General features: G+C 39.5%; 2 protein-coding genes across 4 annotated transcripts in view; both read left to right on the top strand.

Moving 5' to 3' along the window:
- The first annotated feature begins 723 nt into the window (after nt 1-723).
- Nucleotides 724-20,000, top strand: part of LOC138033803 (very-long-chain (3R)-3-hydroxyacyl-CoA dehydratase 2-like) — a 124,832-nt gene continuing 105,555 nt past the window's right edge. For 2 of the 3 annotated variants that reach the window (XR_011128666.1, XM_068881641.1), the window contains exons 1-6: nt 724-881; nt 1,733-1,850; nt 2,321-2,339; nt 3,058-3,146; nt 5,989-6,110; nt 7,882-7,921. Coding sequence is in view for 2 of the 3 variants with exons in the window: in XM_068881641.1 (XP_068737742.1) it covers nt 826-881; nt 1,733-1,850; nt 2,321-2,339; nt 3,058-3,146; nt 5,989-6,110; nt 7,882-7,921 (444 nt within the window). In the remaining variant the exon portion in view is untranslated. Of the gene's footprint in view, nt 882-1,732; nt 1,851-2,320; nt 2,340-3,057; nt 3,147-5,988; nt 6,111-7,881; nt 7,922-8,956; nt 9,096-11,713; nt 12,108-20,000 lie in introns of those variants that run through there. The other variant, XM_068881640.1, reaches the window with a different exon arrangement.
- LOC138033256 (octopamine receptor beta-1R-like) lies at nt 15,258-16,979 on the top strand. The gene has a single exon (XM_068881025.1). It carries the CDS (start codon nt 16,029-16,031, stop codon nt 16,977-16,979), a length of 951 nt encoding a protein of 316 aa, XP_068737126.1. The 5' UTR covers nt 15,258-16,028.

Below are 20,000 nucleotides of genomic sequence, written 5' to 3'. Positions count from 1 at the left end.
AGGCGATTTAAATGAAATTCAATGACTCTTCCTCGATGAAGAGATCATTGGCGGCTGTCATTGGCCGCAGACTGTTTTGGGGGAAACCGTGGGGAACATAGAGAGGTAAATAATTGTTCACTGACGTTTCTACTCGATAGGAGAGAAAAAAAAGGGGAAAAAAGTGGGATTAAAGGAGCGGGGGGAATTTGAATACTATTATCTCTGCACCACATGCGAATTTGCCAGCCTAAGATTTGGATTTTTGTTTTCTCATGTTTTACTTTTTTCGTGTTTGAGATCTACGACAATGAACTCTATTGCCATTCTCTCTCTATCTTTTTGGTGAAATTATAAACAAGTTTCAAAGTTCAGGATCGAAAGTTCTTATTTAGCACAGTCTTTCGATTCCGTTTGTACCAAGTAAGAGTTTTTGGCAAGATAAAATGACTTCATTACTACGTTTAGATAATCTTACTGAATCTGCTCTTATGCAAACGCTTATTGGGATTTCTTAACGAGATTACAGTCTTTCTCAGAAAAATTGAGGCTGTATGTTGCCTTCTAAACAAACTTCATTATAAGGCGAATGGCAGAAATTGAAAGCAGCTTAATAATTCCAGGAACTAAGGCAAGTCATGACTCTGGTAATTTTCCCTCCATAAAACTATAAACATACCTTCCTTCACCTTTCATTTAGGTTGTTCCAATTTTAAAGTGGTTCGAATTGTTCTCAAAATTTGCGCTCCATGAATGTGGTTAACCTGTGGCATAAGGATTAGGCACGAGACTTCCCGCTTTGTTTTCTATATTCGGCACTAGTCTTCCCTCTTTCAAGGAGACAACATGGCGGCATTGGGGAAGGTTTACCTTGTGACCTACAATATTGTCCTTACTATCGGGTATGTCAGTATTACTACGAATTGAACAATACTTAGACAATATAAAGTGTTGTTTTTTTGGTGAAAAGGAGGCTGATCAATGTGTGACTCCTTGGAGAAATCAAACCAAACCAAATCAAATGAAATAACTGCGTTGAGTGTTTGTCATGTTACACTCACGGTTTGTGGAGAGCGCCAAGCGGTCTTAAAGTTGATACAACGAATTGAGTGCCAAAATCGCAGACTCTCTATCCGTATGTGCATGGATACCTTTGAATAAATTGATCAAATCGAGAAGAAATCAATGATTCGAAAGTGTGAAATTTTATGAAAACAAGGTTAGACAGCTCAGAGTTAGTAGAGTGGACAGCTGCGATAGGTGCGCGCAAACGGAGTTTTGGCTAAGGTTTTTTCTCAGTTTTTTTTTTGTTGAATTCTAAGTGACATACGCTGCTAATCTACTCCTAGATTAATTTTTTTCCTCATTTGCAAACAACAAACTTAACAGGGAAAATTGCTCGTCCAAATCGGTTGTTTACGTACGAAAGCAAAAATTGCGTCGACGTGCCGAGTTTGCTGGTCTCTCCCATGGGGAGAGGAAAGGGGCAATTTCTCGGTTTTAGACAAAATCTGGTATGTAGCCCATGGCCTACCCAGTGGGGTACCCCTAAGGGTTGCCCTCTGGTATTATAAAACTGAGGAATTTTGGGTGAGCAAGCAAGTTTGTTTACAGCTGATCACTAGTAGTGTATCAACTAGGAACACCACTAAATGAAATGAAATTTCATTAACTAAAGCAGAGAGCATCATACATTGCCTTAAGTACCCTTGTGTATTAAACCTCGTCAAGACAGTGCAGTCTTCTATTTTAGGTGGTCTGTTATCCTAGCCCTCTCTATTCAGCATTTAGTACAGAAGAAGAATCACATAGGGCTTTATGACGCCATTGAAAAACCACTGAAGATCTTTCAATCAGCAGCTATACTTGAGGTAATGTTTTTAAGCATGTTGAACATCTGAACCACACAACCGAAACCTTTAAGCCGTGGAAAATCAGATTTAGAGAACTAAGTCTAACTTAAGCCTTAAATTGGCACCATAGGAAGTACTAGAGGAGTTCATTAGGCTACATGGAGGTTGCGAAAGGATTGGTTTTGACCGTTGAATATTGCTATTTAAAAGAACTTGCTTCCTTGTATTTGGTCAGTTCTCAAAACAGGGAATCACTGGAAATCAGCTTAACTATGCTCAGTTTAGGAGAATGAAGGGTAGAGTGAGCCTAAATTGATCCTAGGGATAAAGTTACATCAACTTGAATTGGGGTTAGATTTTGCCAGGTTATGGGTGGTTTGCATGAGAATAGAATTCTCGTTAACATAAGTAAGCCCTCCCCCCCCTTTTGTGTTAACTTGTTTTAAACATACTTGGTTCACTGTATATTTCTTTCTTGTTTATCGCAGGTGTTGCATTGCGCAGCAGGTGAGCATGGTAGCAGCAAAACTCTTATTTATTTTTCTTATTAGAGACTCTAGTAAGTAAAACTGGCTATATCACTGAGTGGCTTTTGGAGCTTAAGGGCTACAGTTTGTTTCTTGGTGATGTCGCTTTCCACTGATCCCACCCTTGGAACTGACATACAACGTCTGCTGTTCAACAAAGACTAGTGACTTTATTAGTCCATTTCATTATAAAAGGCTGCAATAAAACATTTTTAAACATGATTGCACTTAAAGCTAAAAAGTTTTAAAAATGAAGGTTGTTTTGACGTTATCATAACTTCATTATTAAGTCTAAAAAAGTAAAAAATGGAAATTGATAACAAATACTAAAGGTACAGTAGCTACATTAATACTACAAATTAAACAAAAACTTGACTTGATAACAACGTGAGGATAGCGTCAAGATGTCATCGCTTTTAAACTTTTTAGCTTTTATTATGTTTAAATTTAAAATATTTTATTGCAGTTTTTTTAACGAAATGTTTTTCAGAATCACTTCCTCTATATAAATTACATGTACAGTATTCCATTGCGTCAAATTACAACTACCATCATTTATTTTGTATTACTTTTGCTTAAAGCCTTCCTACCAAAGCTCCTGTTTAACAGATAGCTGAAGCAGTTGAAGTTAAAAGATTAATTTTATGAAATGAAGGTGATGTAAAATATTGTTTTCATTGTTGGACATTTTTTTGCAGGTCTGGTTCCATCATCCGTTGTGATAACTGCATTTCAAGTAGCATCTAGACTCTTTGTAACATGGGCTATTGCACACAGTGTGCCACAGGTGGGCTGCGTTATCGTCATCATCATCATTACCCATCATCACTGTTCAGGGAAGGGGAAAGATCTCATGGATATACCCACCACGAGTCTCGTAGGTTAAACTCTCATTTTACAGATTAAGTCTAAGTGCCCATTTTAGTGATTAGATCTAAACTTTCGTTTATCTTATTGCTATAGCAATATTTAGTTCTAGAAACTGACTTAGAATGGTGATCTTTTTAGAGTTATGGTTGGTGTGTATATCCATGATATCCTTTCCCAGGGAAGCATGGCCAACGTGGCAGTGCAGAATGTTTTACGAGATGTCTGGTTTGTCTCTTCTACTGGGCAAACCTGCCCAGAGGGAAGGAGCACGAACAGGACTCTAGGTCCTATGCGAGGTGCTCCACCCTACCCTATCCAGACCAGAAAGACCAGACCACAACACCGGGAACTACATGCCCTGCTCTTTACGACAAGTGTGCGGGTTCTTTTACGTCCCACAGGATTATGAACATTGAAGGGTTGTGAGACGGGACCTCCGGCTTATCGTCCTTATCCGAGAAGACTAGAGAGTCTAACCATTTGCAGATGTAATTACAAAGGCAGCACTTTCTCCTCAGTTATTTAAAGACCCTGAGTGTTGGTCCGGCCGGAGTTGAACTCACGACCTCCCGTGTGACAGCTCGGTGCTCAACCAACTGAGCCACCGGTGCGCGGTGGCACCGCGCTGTGTTGGTTGGAGAGCAACTGATGGCCTTAAGAATATTATGTGCCTACTGGTGCAAGGCAAAAGAATGATAATCACTGTCATTGCTTTATCACATAAATTTGCCTCTTTTAAAATGAAAAAAAAAATAACCCTGTAGCTACAGTCCAGGGTTCTCTAGAAAATTTTTGGTAGAAGAAATAATTTAAGTAGGCAGCAGTACTTTTGTATGAAGGCACCTCTCATTGGGAGGGGGGGGGGGGGGTCTGGGGGGCCTCCCCCTGGAAAAATTAAATTTTGGGGTGCTGAAAAGTGCATTTCAGTGCATTTTGAGCGAACGGGGAAAGCATTTTAGCCATGGGGATGGCACCTTTATTTACCCACATTTGCTTTACATCATGTTTCCAATTACACATACTATATGTACATTAAGGTCAACTTTAAAACATCTCTTCTTGTACCTGAGTAATTTTCCCACCGACAGTAACTTAAGCAATGCATACTCTTAGAGTGGGTATTTCTGTTTAAAGCGAACAAAAAATATATGGACCAGTGTTGTTAAGTGATTAACTTCAAGTGCTCACTGTAGCTCATACTTATATATAGACTGAGATAAAACTTTAAGTATTATATTCAAAAGAGATCGAAGCCGGGCGCCACTTTTCCGTGAAGGAAAACCTGTTGCTGGATTTTACATGATAGGCTCAGTGTTTTACGCTTACAGCAGTGGTAATTTTTATTTCTGTTTCCTCTGTGAGATAAAAATTTACGTTATTGATACTACTAAAAACTGCAATTAAAGACAACGTCTTAAGCGTTAGCGCAGTCACGTTTTGGATGATTTGTACAATTTTTACTTGTTTTCCACAAATGACGTATTTCACAGATCTTTGAAGCGGTTGAGCTACAGCTTGAAGAATGCACTGTGCACAGCCAGTTCTCAAATAGGATGTTTATGTTTTTATTTATGCATTGTTCAGATATACTAGTTTGTTAACAAGAATTTACCTTGACGGCTTGCATCCAAACTACAAAGGATTAATTGAATTACGTGTGCACGACTAGTCCACATATTTGCTGCAGCTATAAATAGCGAAAACTTAAACTCAGAAGGAAAGAAAAAGAAAACTTACCTTTTTCTGTGCCTTCTTTGGGTCATTTATTCTAGGCAGCGAACAGCGATTGTTGCTTTGTTCGCTTCATTTTTTTTCACGCTGGAGTGACAGATCGGTGAATGTTCCCGCTCCCAGGAAAATGAATATGATCTTCTTTTGATAGCTATATATTAAAACATGCCACTTCAAAAACCAGCCGGACATTATTGAAACAAATTTTATGGCTGCAAAGATTTTAGTGTGTTATTATTATTTTATTTTTTATCTTGTGGCTATCAATGATTTATTCATTCATCAAACAAACGTGTTGAGAAACAAATACAATGTACGGTATTTATTATCCCACTTAAAAATATATACATGTATATTCTCTGTGAGTAGCCGGTGCTTCTGAGACCACTAGGTGGCGATTTTTGCTGGTCACCGTAGCTTACAGAGAACACTGACAGTCTGTAGAGGCAGCATACCAAATTTAAGAATTTTTTTCCTACAAATCATATAAAAGACTTGTTATGAGACCTTAGAACCTTCAAAAGTGAGAACAATGTTGTTGCAATCGATGTTGATTTGACCGTGACAGTGCATGATCTTTTGTCTTTGCTTTGTGGGTTTGCAAATTAGTTGTGCATAATTAAATCGAAAGATTTGATTGGTTGTCTTTTCGAAAAAAGGTGTGTTTTATGCACTGTCAAGGCCAAAAATACAGACAAAAACCTGAAACAAAAAAACTTGTCGAGTTTCATAACCATCTATGTGGGTCAATCAACTGGCCCAAACCGGCCATACTTAGTATTTTACTCTGTCTAACGCCAGACGATTTTACTTGTCAATGGGGAACCCTCAGTCAATGGGTTAACTAGGTTCAAATACAGCAAGAGCAAACCTTATGTATTGAAACTCATTAATAATTAAAATTAATAGCCTTAATAGCCTTAGGTAATAGCCTAAGCGTTAATAATTAAAATTGATAGCCTTAATAAACAAAGGAATGTTGCAAGCTAGTCCCCACTTTAAAAAAATGTCTTTTTTTGTTTGAACAGATCCATGACAGTCCAGGTGTGACTGCATTTGTTTTTGCTTGGTCCATCACAGAAGTCATCCGTTACTCTTTCTATGCATTTTCCTTGATCAACAGTCTTCCATATTTTCTTCAGTGGTGCAGGTAGGAACCATTACCTACATGTATTTCTTGCTGTTAACAATCATTCATTGGAGTGGAGGTGAACAGTGTTGGATATTTGCGATGAGCGAAATAGCCACAACCTTCACCAACACCGAGATGAACAATAAGTAATATAAATATATACAGTATGAGCAGCATATCTGTGTCACATTTTGATTTATAAAGTAATTAGGATAGTACGTGCACTCTCATTGGTTAATAGCTGTGTTTAGATAAGAGTATGGAACACGGCTGTGACATCACACGAATTTTGATTGGTTATGTATTGTGAGACGCACGTTTTGATTGGTTTGATTGATTGGTAGGAAATATGAGCGTGTATCAAGAACATCTGTTTCAATCTAGAAGTCAAAAGCCAGCATTTTCCTTCATTTGTCGAATTGTCCTTGAGAAATATTTTATAAAAGCAATAGAGGACTCTTTTCTGTCTTTCCATAGCCTCATCTAAACACTTGGTGGAGTTGGGAGAATTCTCAAGAGTTATGGGTCTCGGGTTTTCATAACTGTCTCGAATGCTCCCAACTCCCCCTCATGTCTAGATGAGGCTATGGAAACACGGAAAACGTCCTCTATTGCTTAACTGTATCACGTTTGTATATGGCCAAGGCCATATACAAATACAGGCCAAGATCTTACATGTAAAACAATTTCAATGATGGGATTCCATTTGGTTTCTCTACAACTGATTGGAGGCAACCAGTATTTTATTAAACAACGTCACGTTGTCTAATCAGAATGAGCAAAAAACACTGCTCATTTGTTATGTTGTAATGGTGTCTATGCTTTCTGGAGAACTTGTTGATTCCAGGCTGAAAAGTGTCGCACGAATAAGGAGATTTGTGATGGTTTTTCACTAGAACTATTCAAGTGAATCTCAGTGAAACAGACAAATGCTTTCTTCTTATTTAAAGAGAGAAAAGGTCCTCACATTTAAATTATCTGGACAAATTGTTTAATTAAGCAATTGTCTCTTGTAGACACTTGAAAAATTTACTGGTGGCCGTAACAGGATTGAAACCCATGACCTCTGGGATACTGTGAAAGCCACCTAAATTTTTCAGCTGTGTATAAGAGCCAATAGGCACTTTGCATGACCATGTCACGTGACCTTGTCAATCATAACAAAAAAATGGTCCAGGTGTGTATATGAGGCCATAGGCACTTTGCATGACCATGTCATGTGACCTTGTCAATCATAAAAAAAAATGGTCCAGGTGTGTATAAGAGGCAATAGGCACTTTGCATGACCATGTCACGTGACCTTGTCAATCATAAAAAAAAAATGGTCCAGGTGTGTATAAGAGGCAATAGGCACTTTGCATGACCATGTCACGTGACCTTGTCGATCATAAAAAAAATGGTTGTGGTACAAAATAGATGCCAGATATGGAAAGAGCATGGTGCAATTAGTAAGAATGTCAATTTTGAGGCCACTGACGTTTTAGTGCGTGAATGCGATACTGCGTGCATGAAGGAGCGCGCTAAATCAGTCGGCCACAAAATCCCGTACATTTTAGAAAGATAGATTCATCAAAAAACGGAGTACGTTTTGTGTTGTGCAAGAACAAAGGGCCGTGAAGCTGGCGAATGATCTGCATTTTTAAAAAATTAGAAATAAAAAAGAAAGAAGAAAGGAAATGCAAATCATTTTCTAAAACATCCATTCTGTTCTTTTGATCTTAACTATTCCAAAGTTGCATTTTTCTTTGAAGTTGCTTGAAGACTCATTGTTCACTATTTCGTTCGACAGGTACACCTTCTTTTATTTTCTTTATCCTATTGGAGTGACGGTAAGTGGTTATATAATGACCTCCTTACAAACTACTGCCTACAAAATCTACAGAGCGATCAATGAATCTCTGAACAAAGGAGTGAAATACGACTGCGATACAGGAGACATTCTGCATGCAAGAATCCTATGTCCTTGTTGACTGGGTCCAGCCAAGTGGGAGTTAATCATTTTGCGAGTTCGTAATTGAACTACTCTCCTTTGACGGCATAAAGAAATTCCCTGTAGAGCAAAAACGAGAGTCTGTGTTCAGTCAGTCTAGTGTTCAAATTTCTGCGGGAACACAGACGAGCGACGAGGAACGGTGACATCAACAATAACATTGCTTTACTTAATTTATGATATGACTCCTGGGTTCAAACCATTTACGAATTTATAATTTCACGTGTGAAATTATTCTGTTGCCATGGCAATTTTTCCTGCAGTGCCAAAATGGCATCTTATGAACGTAATTTGTCACCCATGATATTAATAGCTAAACAAATGGTATAAGCGTGAAATTAGGGAATAATTTCACTTGCATTTTGTCCAAAATCAAATAAATTCCCTCACCTCAAGGCTCGGGAAATTATTTGATGTTGTACAAAACGCGCGTGAAATTATTCCCTAATTTCGTTCTTCACCATTTGATTACCCATACTAATGCGCCCGTGGGAAGGATGGGAAACTAGTTTGCACTCTTAAGGAGTGGAGTTCAAAGTGTTGGAGTAGCTTGTGAAGTGGTTTGGTTTGGTGGCTTTGATCTCGTGTGTTTTGGCTTGATTTACACCTTTCTCCCAAATTACTAAAGCACTTAAGCGCGCCTAAACAGAGTGTTTTCACTCGCGAGATCAGTAACCTGATCAGGAGCCTTCAATTCCCAGAGGATTGGTTTGGGATACCAACATGGCCGCCGTTCCTTTATTTAGGGACACCAATATGGCTGCCATGACGTCACGTGAAAGCACTCTATAAACTTAAGACTTCAATTAAGTGATGATGATGATCATTATTATGAATATTATTAATGATATCCTTTCTTTTGTTTGTCATCAAGGGTGAGCTGGTCACTATGTATTCATCTCTTCCCTATATGGTTAAATCCGGCATGTACAGCGTCCGCCTGCCGAATGCCTTCAATTTTGGATTTGATTTTCATCTCTTTACTATTGTCTTGATGCTGTCCTACATTCCAAGTAAGTAAACGTTTCTCTCTATCTTTTCTTTACAAAAACAGTGTTAAGTTTGCACAAGATTGGAATAGCAGACTGACTTTGATGATGATCGGGATGATGATGATGATGATGATGATGATGATGATGACGACGAACGCGATGGCGGGACAACGATGATGAATGATGGTTACAATCGTGGTGACGACGACGACGACTACGATGACGACGACGATGATAACTGTAATGTCGTTCGTTTCTCAGATCGGCTTCCGATTTTATGAACGTTCAGTCTACGAAAACAGCAGAAAGAATTTCAGTCGCGTGATGAGAAACGAAAGAAAATCTTTTCTCAAGAATAGACCTCAATTCACGTAAAATTTAATAGCGCGACTCTCATATGACCTTGAAAAATAAACGTAAAAACAGAACGTAAACAAAAATGCAAAACACTTAATTGGCTTATCGAACAAAAACAAACGAGCGCGAATTTTCATTCTGATGCAAACAACATCATCTCTCCATGGAACTTTTTGGAAAGAGATTAACATTTTGCTTTGACGTCATTTGAAATGCAGTAATGTGATTGGACAATTGAACTGTGTACTGCCCATATTAGGAGTTTCCTTGGCGGGAATGAGGAAAAGCTTTGTTTTAATCTTGTCAAACATTGGTCCTTTTTCAAGGTCATACGAAAGTGGCTCTACCATCAACGAACTAGCTAGGGACCAGCAGTATGGTCATCATGATAAAACAAAAGATAACACACACATTCCCGCTAAATCTGTCAAATCCGCCATTTCCTTCCCCCGAAGGAGGTTATGCTTTTTGTTATTTTGTCATGTTTTTACATCTTAGTACTTTGTTGACACTGCACATTTCAACTAATGTCAGCTAACTTGGGTGGATATTACGAAGGGTGAAACTGAAACGCAAACACCAATATATACGAGAGCGCACTGGATCTTAAGTGATATTTAATCATTTTATATCCAGCAAGCCCGAGTAGAATAATTGTTTTATTAAAATCTCCAGGATCAACAATTCCTCCGTGTATTGTTGACTAAAGCATCGATTTCTGTCTAGGTCAAAAACGGCTTTTGTAGGCCATTTTTTCTCAGAGCTGCAAAAATGTTTTCAGCTTTCTTTATTGCTGACGCGTTTCTTGACCATATTAGGTACTGCAGGTATATTTACTGATATGTACTGATAGCCTGTGTCCGGCGAGCCACTGAAAATGCTGGAAATCTGATCTCCGTGCACGGAGCACCATAAAAAAATATCCATCAGAAAAATTTGGGGTTTTTGTTATGACGTCATCGTACGACCGTCCGTCCGTCCGTACATTCAACTTTTCAAGTATTAAAATACAAATCAATACGCGAAATGCCGCACTGCTCGAACTCGCGTTTTTTGGCGGGAAGTTTGCTACTTCGTTTTAATAAAACAAGAAGCAATTTTGAGGACAACCAAAAAGACAGCCAAGGATGTTTTTAATATGTCGTACAACGAAGAAATAGTTGGGGAAGAGGGAAAGAAAGAAAAACAGTATTATTAGCAGGCGCCGAGTAAACGATGCTCAAGAGAGCGGCTGAGAGCACGAGAAAACAGGTGAAATATTAGTGACAAACGACGAGAGAGAGGTTAAGAAAGAGTCGAAACTGAAAGAGACGAAACTTAATATAGTGACGAGCAGCGGAAGACAGAGCATGCAAGCACCAGCACGAGAAAACAGGTCGAGTAACGGTGACGAAAACGGTGAAAAGAGCAAAAAAATAACACGGAAAAATAGATTAATTGAAATTAGACAAATGTGAAGGCCGGACTGGTCATATGGTAAGCAGACTAGCTGTAAAAATATCTGAAAACAAAATAATAAATAAATAATAATTAAGGAGCTCCGCTTTTAAGCTTGCCGAAATATTCATATTGTGCTGAAACATTTTCTTACTATAGCTGGATACTAGTATATATACAATTTATTTCTACTTTTTCACCGTAAATTCCATGAATGCCTGTCAATCCACGTTCGTTTTAGGAATCGCTTGATAGCTAACGTTCACAGACGGAACTGAACTTGTGTTTGCTGTGGATTTTGTTTTTTTGAACATAACGGGAACAAAACTCTGATGGATTTTACGGATTGTAGAGATTTTATGACAACAAGAATTGTATCCAATTTTTCTGAAACTTCATCCATTACAATCTGTCAATTGTGTTCACCTTGTTCATTTCACTATTGAACTCTCGTGAGTAATTGGTATAAAACTACAGAAAATGAATTCAGTGTACTTCCGTAACAGCCTCTTTAAAAAACGAGTTTCCAGTAAGTCGTTTGCATCATTTGCTTTGGTAATCGACCGCCATCGCACATTAATTATTCCCTCTCTCCTTTTGAACCGTGATGATGGTGGGCTTTTAGGTGACACCTGTTTACACTTCATTAGTAAGAAATGACGCTAGTTAGTGAGCGTATAAAGGACTCTTGTAACAGCTTTATATCACCCGTGAATGAAAAAAGACACTACGCAGGAATGTCGAAATGTCGGGTCTTGAATCGTTACCTTATAAGTTGCATTCATTTTAAGCCGGAGTGGCGTGAGACTGTTTATTTTTTTTCAATATTTCTCTTTTCGTTTCAGTTTTCCCACAGCTTTACTTTCACATGATTCGTCAGAGGAGGAAGGTGATTGGAGGCAAAACTAAACGTGAATGAGGCTAGTAATGAAGTGACGAAGGGTTGTATGCTGTTGACAAATGTTACATTTGGGTACAGAGTTAATCACAAAAGCGGAATGGCTAATTGATTAATGCTGAATAGAGACTTACGGGGAGGTTTTCTCAAATTGACAAAAGAGGCATTTGGAAGACAGATTGATCGATTGATTGACTGACCGTTTGATTGATTGATTGAAGACTTAGGAGATGATTTGTGGAGTTTTTTCGTTGGCATCTGCACTGTGTGCGGCGAAAGCGAAGAAATGAATTGATTGGACACATGGGTGAATGAAAGAAATTAAAGAAACGTATCTTTGAGGATCACTGCTATCTTACACATACTTACGTTTTATGTCCAGCTATGCAAGTAATTAAATGCACGGCCAATTTTGATGCCGAACCAGGGAAGTGTCCCCTCGAGTCTAAGTATTTACTGCATATTTCCAACGATCAGGTAAATGTCAGGGTTAGTCGTTATTTAAATGGTTACCGGAAATGCAGCTTTGTTTCTTAACTTGAGAAGCAGGGATGGTGCAGTGGTGAGAGCACTCGCCTCCCACCAAGTGAGTTAATGTATGGTCCCGAGGGAAACAGTTAGTTTTGTTTTCCCGAGAGCCATGATGTTTCCCGAGACGAAGTCGAGGGAAACATCAGGACTCGAGGGAAAACAAAACTAACTAGTTTCCCGAGGGACCCATACATTAAGTGCTTTGTTGTATATTTAGACTTTTCCTTCAACAATCGCAGCAAAACATCCGGAGCGGGCAACAACTGCGGGATTGTATCCCCGTCGGGATACATTTGAATTTGATCAGGGCCACGTGACAAAGAATCAACCAATCACAGTGCTCATTTTGTTGAGCGAAAGTCTAGGTATATAACAAGTATCATTATTATTCAACTCATTGTGACAATGTCCAAATATGGTCATAGCGCGCTCAAATATTCGTCGTGCGTACTCAACGTATATCCTGCGATATACGTAACTTTGTGTGTAGCGGAGAAAAATGGTAGTGTTTCCAGCGTTTTTTTCCCAACAAATGTAGAAAGTTGTACCTTGTCATCAATGTGTTGAATAATAAAACAATTATCCTGCTCAATCTTGCGGAATCTCGCCTGATTTTAGACAAGTCGAGCAACGGCTAAGTATCAGGCGATATTCCGCGCGATTTCGCAAACCAGTTTGTTTATTTGCAAGTGTAGCCAGGAAACTGAATCAGGGACTACCTGTCCGGAGCAAAATTCAACGAGTGGTCAGAAGGCGTCTTGAACCCGGGATCTCGAGATCTCAATGCAAGCGCCCTTACCACTGGGCCGCACTGCCTCCAACCACCAATGTGACCTGGGTTCGATTCCCAGACTCGACGTCATGTTTATCAGGGTTGAGTTTGCGGGCTCTCTTCTCTGCTCCGAGAGGTGTTTCTCCGGGTCTGACTCCGGTACTCCTCAAGAACTAACCTGTGATTTGTTATGTGTTGATTTCATCCGACTTGATTTCTGTACGTTCTCCCCAATTAGTGCCTCAGCGCAAAGTACATTTTACACTTAAGGAGGCTCGAAAGGGTTTTCAGCTGAGCGCGCGCGCATAAGCCACACACGCAATTCGTAAGCAGCTTGCGTCAGCTCATGATTCAAATGGGTCACCAGAAATAAACAAATACCGCTAATTTCGCTCAACTTTCTGCTAATTCCTATATAAATGCAATATAAATAGACATCTCCTATTCACGAAAACTACGAAAATTCTAAACAAACGGTTTAATAGTCACTTAAATCCGTTTGTGTTGGCCTGTAGCTCCACTCGCGCGCGGACTCGAATGAGCGGGTGACGCATGCGTAAATGCTGATCTTGTAACCCCCTAATTTTTCATGATTTTGCAACTTTACTCGTTTATATCTCTGCTTCTGGATGGTGATTTGTTTTCATTTTTGGCATGTTAGCTTGGTCTTTCAAATTTAAAAAAATTCTGTAGGTGAAAAAAAATTAGAGACATTTCAAAAAAACCTTTTTTTCTGAAAAACTGACCTACAGATTTTGTTGAATTTTAAATATTTTAGAGAGTATTTCTAACATTATCTGGTAACGCTGAATGGGAAAATTTCACCGTCCCGTTTCTTCAAAAAAGACCACATATATTGATTTTAAGGCTCAAAGAAATGCCTAATATCGTTGCCATGGTAATTCCTTTGGTTTTGGTTTTACGACACTCGATTGAAGTTCACTCTATTACTACCTTAGGGGCCGCTTTGTGACGTCAAGTGTCAGTATTTTCAGGCACTAGGGTCGGGATGTTGGGGAGAAGAACAAGGGGACACTTGTGACGCTTATTGAAATGAGCGCGCATCTAATTACTTGCAAGTACGTTTTACTTTCGGGACATATCCGTTTGCGCAAGATGATTGGGAAAAAAGAAAAAACCTGAATAAGGCTAGAAATATATGGACGCTTGGACTGCTTTTTCTAGTTGATGTTTGATTCACATAGGTAGAATGATTGATTGATTGTTCGATTGATTCCGATTGATGAGTTCGATGAGTTCAGAAACAACATAACGACCTATTGGATTCTTAGAAATGCTAAGCCTAGACTATGACGCAATCATTGATTGATATATTGATGAGTAAGACATAACTTTCATTTTGTGTTTGTCCACGATTCCCGGCCATGCACGCTATAAAAGAGAAAAAAAAAATACCACAACGTTTATTTCAGGTTGCCTGTAAGCTTCTGATGATTTTTAGATGGATGTGGCTCTTTCACGACTCTGGCAACAAGGCACGGGCACTTAAACAAAGCGAAGAGATACGTTATCGAACGAGTCTGAAGCCCGGTTTACACTACAGAAAATTTTTGGCACGGCTCGGGTGAAATTGGCGCGGGTCCCAAAAAAAAAGGTTCGGCTCGGATAAAATTTGCAGTGTAAACAACCTGTCAGTAGCAAATTTCATCCGAGCCGAACCAAAATTCTTACCCATGCTGGGACCTTCGGCGAGGTAGTCCGAGCACGGGTGAAAATGGTACGGGTGCTGAAAAAATAGGCACGGTTCGGATAGGACAAGTAGTGTAAACACTTTAAAGGGCCGAATTTGAGTTTTAATTCATATGGGCTAGCGGTTTTTCAAAGTACATTTCAAGATGGCGGCTCATTCTCCACCAAAATCACGCGGACGTTCTTTATTACAGTTGAACTGCGCATGGCTCCATGAGAAGTTACGTGGGCCCAAAAATTTTGGTACGGTATTTTTGGTACGGTAAAAATGGTGTAGTGTAAACAAAGTTTGCTGTGCTCTTTTTTGGCACCCGTGCCAATTTCACAGGAGCCGTGCCAAAAAATGTTTGTAGTGTAAACCGGGCTTCTAGTGTGATTTTGAAAGAAAGATCATCGGTGCACAGCATCACACTGTCTAGCAACTTTGAGATAGGCATGTTTCGCAATTTCTTGTTGTTTAAGAAATGGCGGTTGGAGCCTTGACAGGCGGCTTTATATTCGCAGGCCACCTATTCTAGAATTCAAGTTGTGAAGAATGCCGGTGAGCACACAACGATGAACTCGCTATCCTTTTATTTTGCCTCAACGATTTCTAAGTACCTATTTCACATCTAAACATCGCGGTGATATTTCAGAAAATCGCCTGTTTTTAGCATAGGGCTAAAATCACGCCGTTCTGCTCTCATGAATCCCTAGAATTTAAAGATGATTCTCCTTTTGTTCAAATGTCTGCTAGACGTCATCGGATCTGAAAACGAAAAAAATTCGTCTGTCCTGCTCTTTGAAAAGTCAATTTCCTCATCTTTTTGTCTTATGTCAACCTAGTGATTAAAAGATCGTTTTATCTTCTCTCTGAATCTCCCTAAACCAGGGGATTATTATCCCTTGGTTCGGAACAAGTGGCTCCTTAACATCCACGGCAACATAAACGAGAAAATTGGCGTCACACCTGCAATTTGCCACGCTTGTCCTTCAGTAAAATCTTTACTTCTGCATCTTTTGTTTTACACTAAGCTTGTGATGGAAGGATCTTTTTATCTGCCGTGTGGACTTTTGTTAACTACAGTAGAAATTCCCGTGAAATTTCAAACTGTCCTTATTCAATTTATCGTGAAATTAGAACTACAAAACAAAGCTTTGTCAAACCTAATCCCACATGCCAATTTGAGAATCCAACATGACACGCGGAAACTGAAAGAGCATTTTAACCAAAGAAGTTTCACTTAAAAGTCGATCGCTAAACTCCACCATGGCCCTTCCGCAGGTTATAGCTGCTGTGCAAGTCCTCTTCAACGTTATCGGTTTTCCTGGAAATTTTTTGGTCGTTTTGACAATTGTTCTGGAAAGAAGATTCCATGTAAGACGTTATATTCTACTCGCCAGTCTCGCGGTCTCGGATATGTTGTTCCTAATTCTCGTTAGTTCATTCCGAATCGAAGGCTTGGCTAAAGAACAGTGGCAGTACGGCGAAACGATGTGTATGTTAAACCCCTTTTTTGCCCGGTATTTCTATATCAACACGGTTAATCATCTACTTTTTGTGTCGTATGATCGATACTTGGCAATTGTGAAATCGCCTTTAACATATCACGGCGACATGACGAAGAGGAAAATGATCCTTACTATCGCTTATATCTGGCTTAGCCCACTTGCTTTTGGTTTCGGCGAGTTAATTGGCGTTGGAAAGTTCGTTTACAACGAAGAAGTGTTCTTTTGTGAAGACGGATGGGGGGTCAGTGGTTTCACTGCTATCGAGTCGGCTGGCTTCATAATTGTTGGTTTTGTGGTTCCATTTGCGGTTATTCTGCTTTTCAACTGGAAAGTCTACAAAACGGTCAAGTGTCAAGTGCACAGTGCCAAAGTTGCACTCGGGAAGCCTGTCGGCTCCAACGCCCAACAGCCTATGAAGAATCGGCAAATCACGGAGAGGAAAGCAGTAATCGATGTTAGCATCATAATCGGCGCTTTCCTGTTGTGTTTTATACCCGGTTGGATCGTGGCAATCTGCCGTCAATTTGCTAAAGCCATCACAGTTCCCTCCCAGGCGGTCTTAATAACGTCGTGTATTTTCATTGCCAGCTCTGTGTGTAACCCTATCATATACTCGGTGCGCAAAAGAGATTTCCGAAGCGTGGTCAAGACGTTATTGAAGCGGATTGGAATCTTTCGACGCCCAAATAGCGGTGGAGTGACCATATAAGGTCATCCTGCCATATTTTACATTTAGGATTCCAAGTTCTGGAACCTGAAAAGGGCTAAAAGCGGAAGGACGCTTGAACGGCTTTTACTAGTTGATATTTGATTCTTGTGGAAGATTGATCGAGTGATTGATTGATTGTTGTTTGATAAGTGATTAATGGAAGACTTAACGTAAAAGATGATTCAGGAAATTTTCAGAGCCATAGCAGTGTTTATCAGAAATATTTTGACGTTAGCACGTTTTCATTAGTCGCCGAAGTGTTTGATTTAATCGTCGTTCACCTGATCTTAAACCACGTGACCATTGGGCTCCGCCGCAAGCAGATGGCTTGTCCAAGCCCCATCCCTATCAAGTGGTGGACTTACATCTTGATGAAAAGCGCGTGCTTCTTTTTAACGCGGCGTTTGTCCTTGTGATGATTCTCTAATGTCATGTTTCGTGTTCTTACAATGTTCGTAAACGGCTGAAGTGGAGTGCGACTTGTGTCCTTGAAAGCGTATCCCCAAGTTTTTACGACATACTGTTTGTCTCAAGCACTGCACAGGTTGTGCACAACACCACTTTTCTTCTCTAGAGGGGCGTGGTCTTTAACTTGTGTTAAGTTTGACCTTAGAGAGGCATTGTGGTTATGATACACAGCAACACTGACCGTGTGCGCTAAACGATCTCTGGAATCTTTCAGATAGACCTCATATATATGGTAGCCCAACATATATCCTCTTAAGGACGTTCGCGCCAAAAATGTTCCCACGTACAGATTTTTTTAAAACCTGCCACGCAGAAAAGGTAATGATCTACTTTTGCCAAAAAGGCAAAAAAAAAAAATGGGAGAGTTCATGAGGTGCACTTTTAGAAGAGACGATCTTAGTTTACAACTGTCAGCAATAAAAAAGCTACATTAAAGAAATTTAGATCAGGTAAACGTACTCAATTCAACATAACTAATATAACTAATTAAACTTTTGCAGCAGATGTCTTTTTCTGAGGTGAAATAGACCTTGGAAAACGATACATATTAGTCTAAGAAAGAAAACTTCGGTCTCACGAGAGCATAAAAGGCGAAATACTTGTAACTTCTCACGTACAGATTTTGTTGTTGTTGTTGTTAAAATGGACAAAATAAGAAAAGGCAGTGATCTACGGGAAGAAAAGTGGGGGTCACCGAGCATTCAAGAGAGTAAAATCGCTGCGAAGTTCTCAAAACGATTGTCTATTCGCACTGTCACGTCATTGCGTGACATTTCCGAGAAGACCTGGGTCCACAGCTATCCCATGATGCCACACGCTTTCACGTTCCATTGTTGTAAAAAATGTTTGCGCCTTTAGCATCGTGTTACCTTCGTGGTCTGGGATGTATGACGTGAGCGTGACATGCGCGAAAAAATGCGCAGTAGCAATGGGCGCTAACTCGCTGCATCCGCCGCTGCTCTTCATACTTTGATCCCATAGCCGCTTCTAATGTTTGTTGATTAGGTTCACCATTATAGTGGCTCCTACCTCAACAAACGTTTCCACTTTATTTATTCTCCGAAATCGTCGCAAATATATTGTGTTGTTTTTAGAACCTTTTCATCGAAAATTCACCTTTTTATTCGCTTTGAAAGACAGGAAAAGTGCAGACCTGCCAATCCCTGATAAAGGAAAATCTGGAGACCCATGAAAAAACATCTGGAGATTCTATAAAAAGATAGTGAGATTCTATTTTTTCCCGATCAAGATTAAACAAACCCCTTTTCCATCGAGGAAAGTCATTAACAGTTTATTTAAATGTTTTATTTGTGTTCCCTGTTGCAAGAAGATGCAGCTTTCTTTGATGATTCTAATAGGTCATCAATAGGACGAAACTTATAGATCGTTTTCACTGTCACGCAATAAAAAAATAAATCGAAAACCATCCAGTGGAAAAAGTCAAGAATTCGTGATGTTGTAGAAGATAAATGAAGAAGACACTTCTCCAAGTTTTAGGCCTGTGCGTTTCCCCAAACTTCAGATATTCGTCGAAATGTTTCGCAGAAATTTACAGAGCCCAGTATGAAAACGCCATGTTGGTGCACACCTGTGGTGCACCAATATGGCGGCCGGAAAAATAGTGTCAACATCTGTTACTTACTTTGGCTATCTAGGCGAGTGATCATCTGTACTGAACAGACAGCTATTTACCTAAGTACTTTTCCTAATGCTTTAAATTCTAAAAAGGCTCAAAACCATGAGATAAATATATTTCTCAATAAACTCGATCGTCGCCTCGTGTCACGCACCGCTATAACTCAGAAATTCAAAATGCTCTGGTTTCCAAACGAAGCACGCTATTGAGCTTTAAAATTGCAAATGGATACAACTTTACCGCCTCTTATGCCTGATGAGGATAAAAACTTTCGTGGCTCTTTAGTTTTGGATTTTAGAAAATGATGACGTCACGTGAAAACGATCTATAGCAAGGTGTCATTTCTTCTGGATAAGCCAACTCCATGGCCAAAATGTTAGACAAGGTGCCATCAAGGCCTAAACAGGAACGACTGTCAGTTTTGTTCTTACAGAAAAGTAAGAACAGTGTTCTTCTTTATTAGTTTTTCAATTTATGGCACAAGCCTTCCTCGTTAATTTCCCATTTTTATTCTGATTCAACAACTTAAATCATTTCAGAATGATTTTTCCCAAAACCCGTGAGATTGAGGAGCCTTGTCGTGAGACCGTGAGAGATGACAAAAAATCGTGAGACTCGCCAGAACCGTGAGAGTTGGCAGGTCTGAAAGTGTTCCGCATAGTTTTGATCCATGTTCCTAATTCTCGTTAGTTCATTCCGAATCGAAGGCTTGGCTAAAGAACAGTGCAAGTACGGCGAAACGATGTGTATGTTAGACCCCTTTTTTGCCCGGTATTTCTATAGCAACAGTCACGTTTGCAAAAACGTAACCCTTCCTTTTTTCTTATCTCTAGTCTTGAGTGCATCATACAAAATTTACCAGAAGCTGCTGAATTATTATTGTATGGCTGTACATCTGAAACGGTTTTGAGTAAATT

This window comes from Montipora capricornis, chromosome 14 (genome assembly GCF_036669925.1).
Source record: "Montipora capricornis isolate CH-2021 chromosome 14, ASM3666992v2, whole genome shotgun sequence".
Taxonomy (NCBI): domain Eukaryota; kingdom Metazoa; phylum Cnidaria; class Anthozoa; order Scleractinia; family Acroporidae; genus Montipora; species Montipora capricornis.
Note: the sequence above shows the minus strand (reverse complement) of the source record. Positions and strands in the feature narration are given on the sequence as shown.

Excerpts from the sequence above, each read along its gene's own strand:
- LOC138033256 (XM_068881025.1), top strand. The coding sequence starts at position 16,029 with ATGGCCCTTCCGCAGGTTATAGCTGCTGTGCAAGTCCTCTTCAACGTT.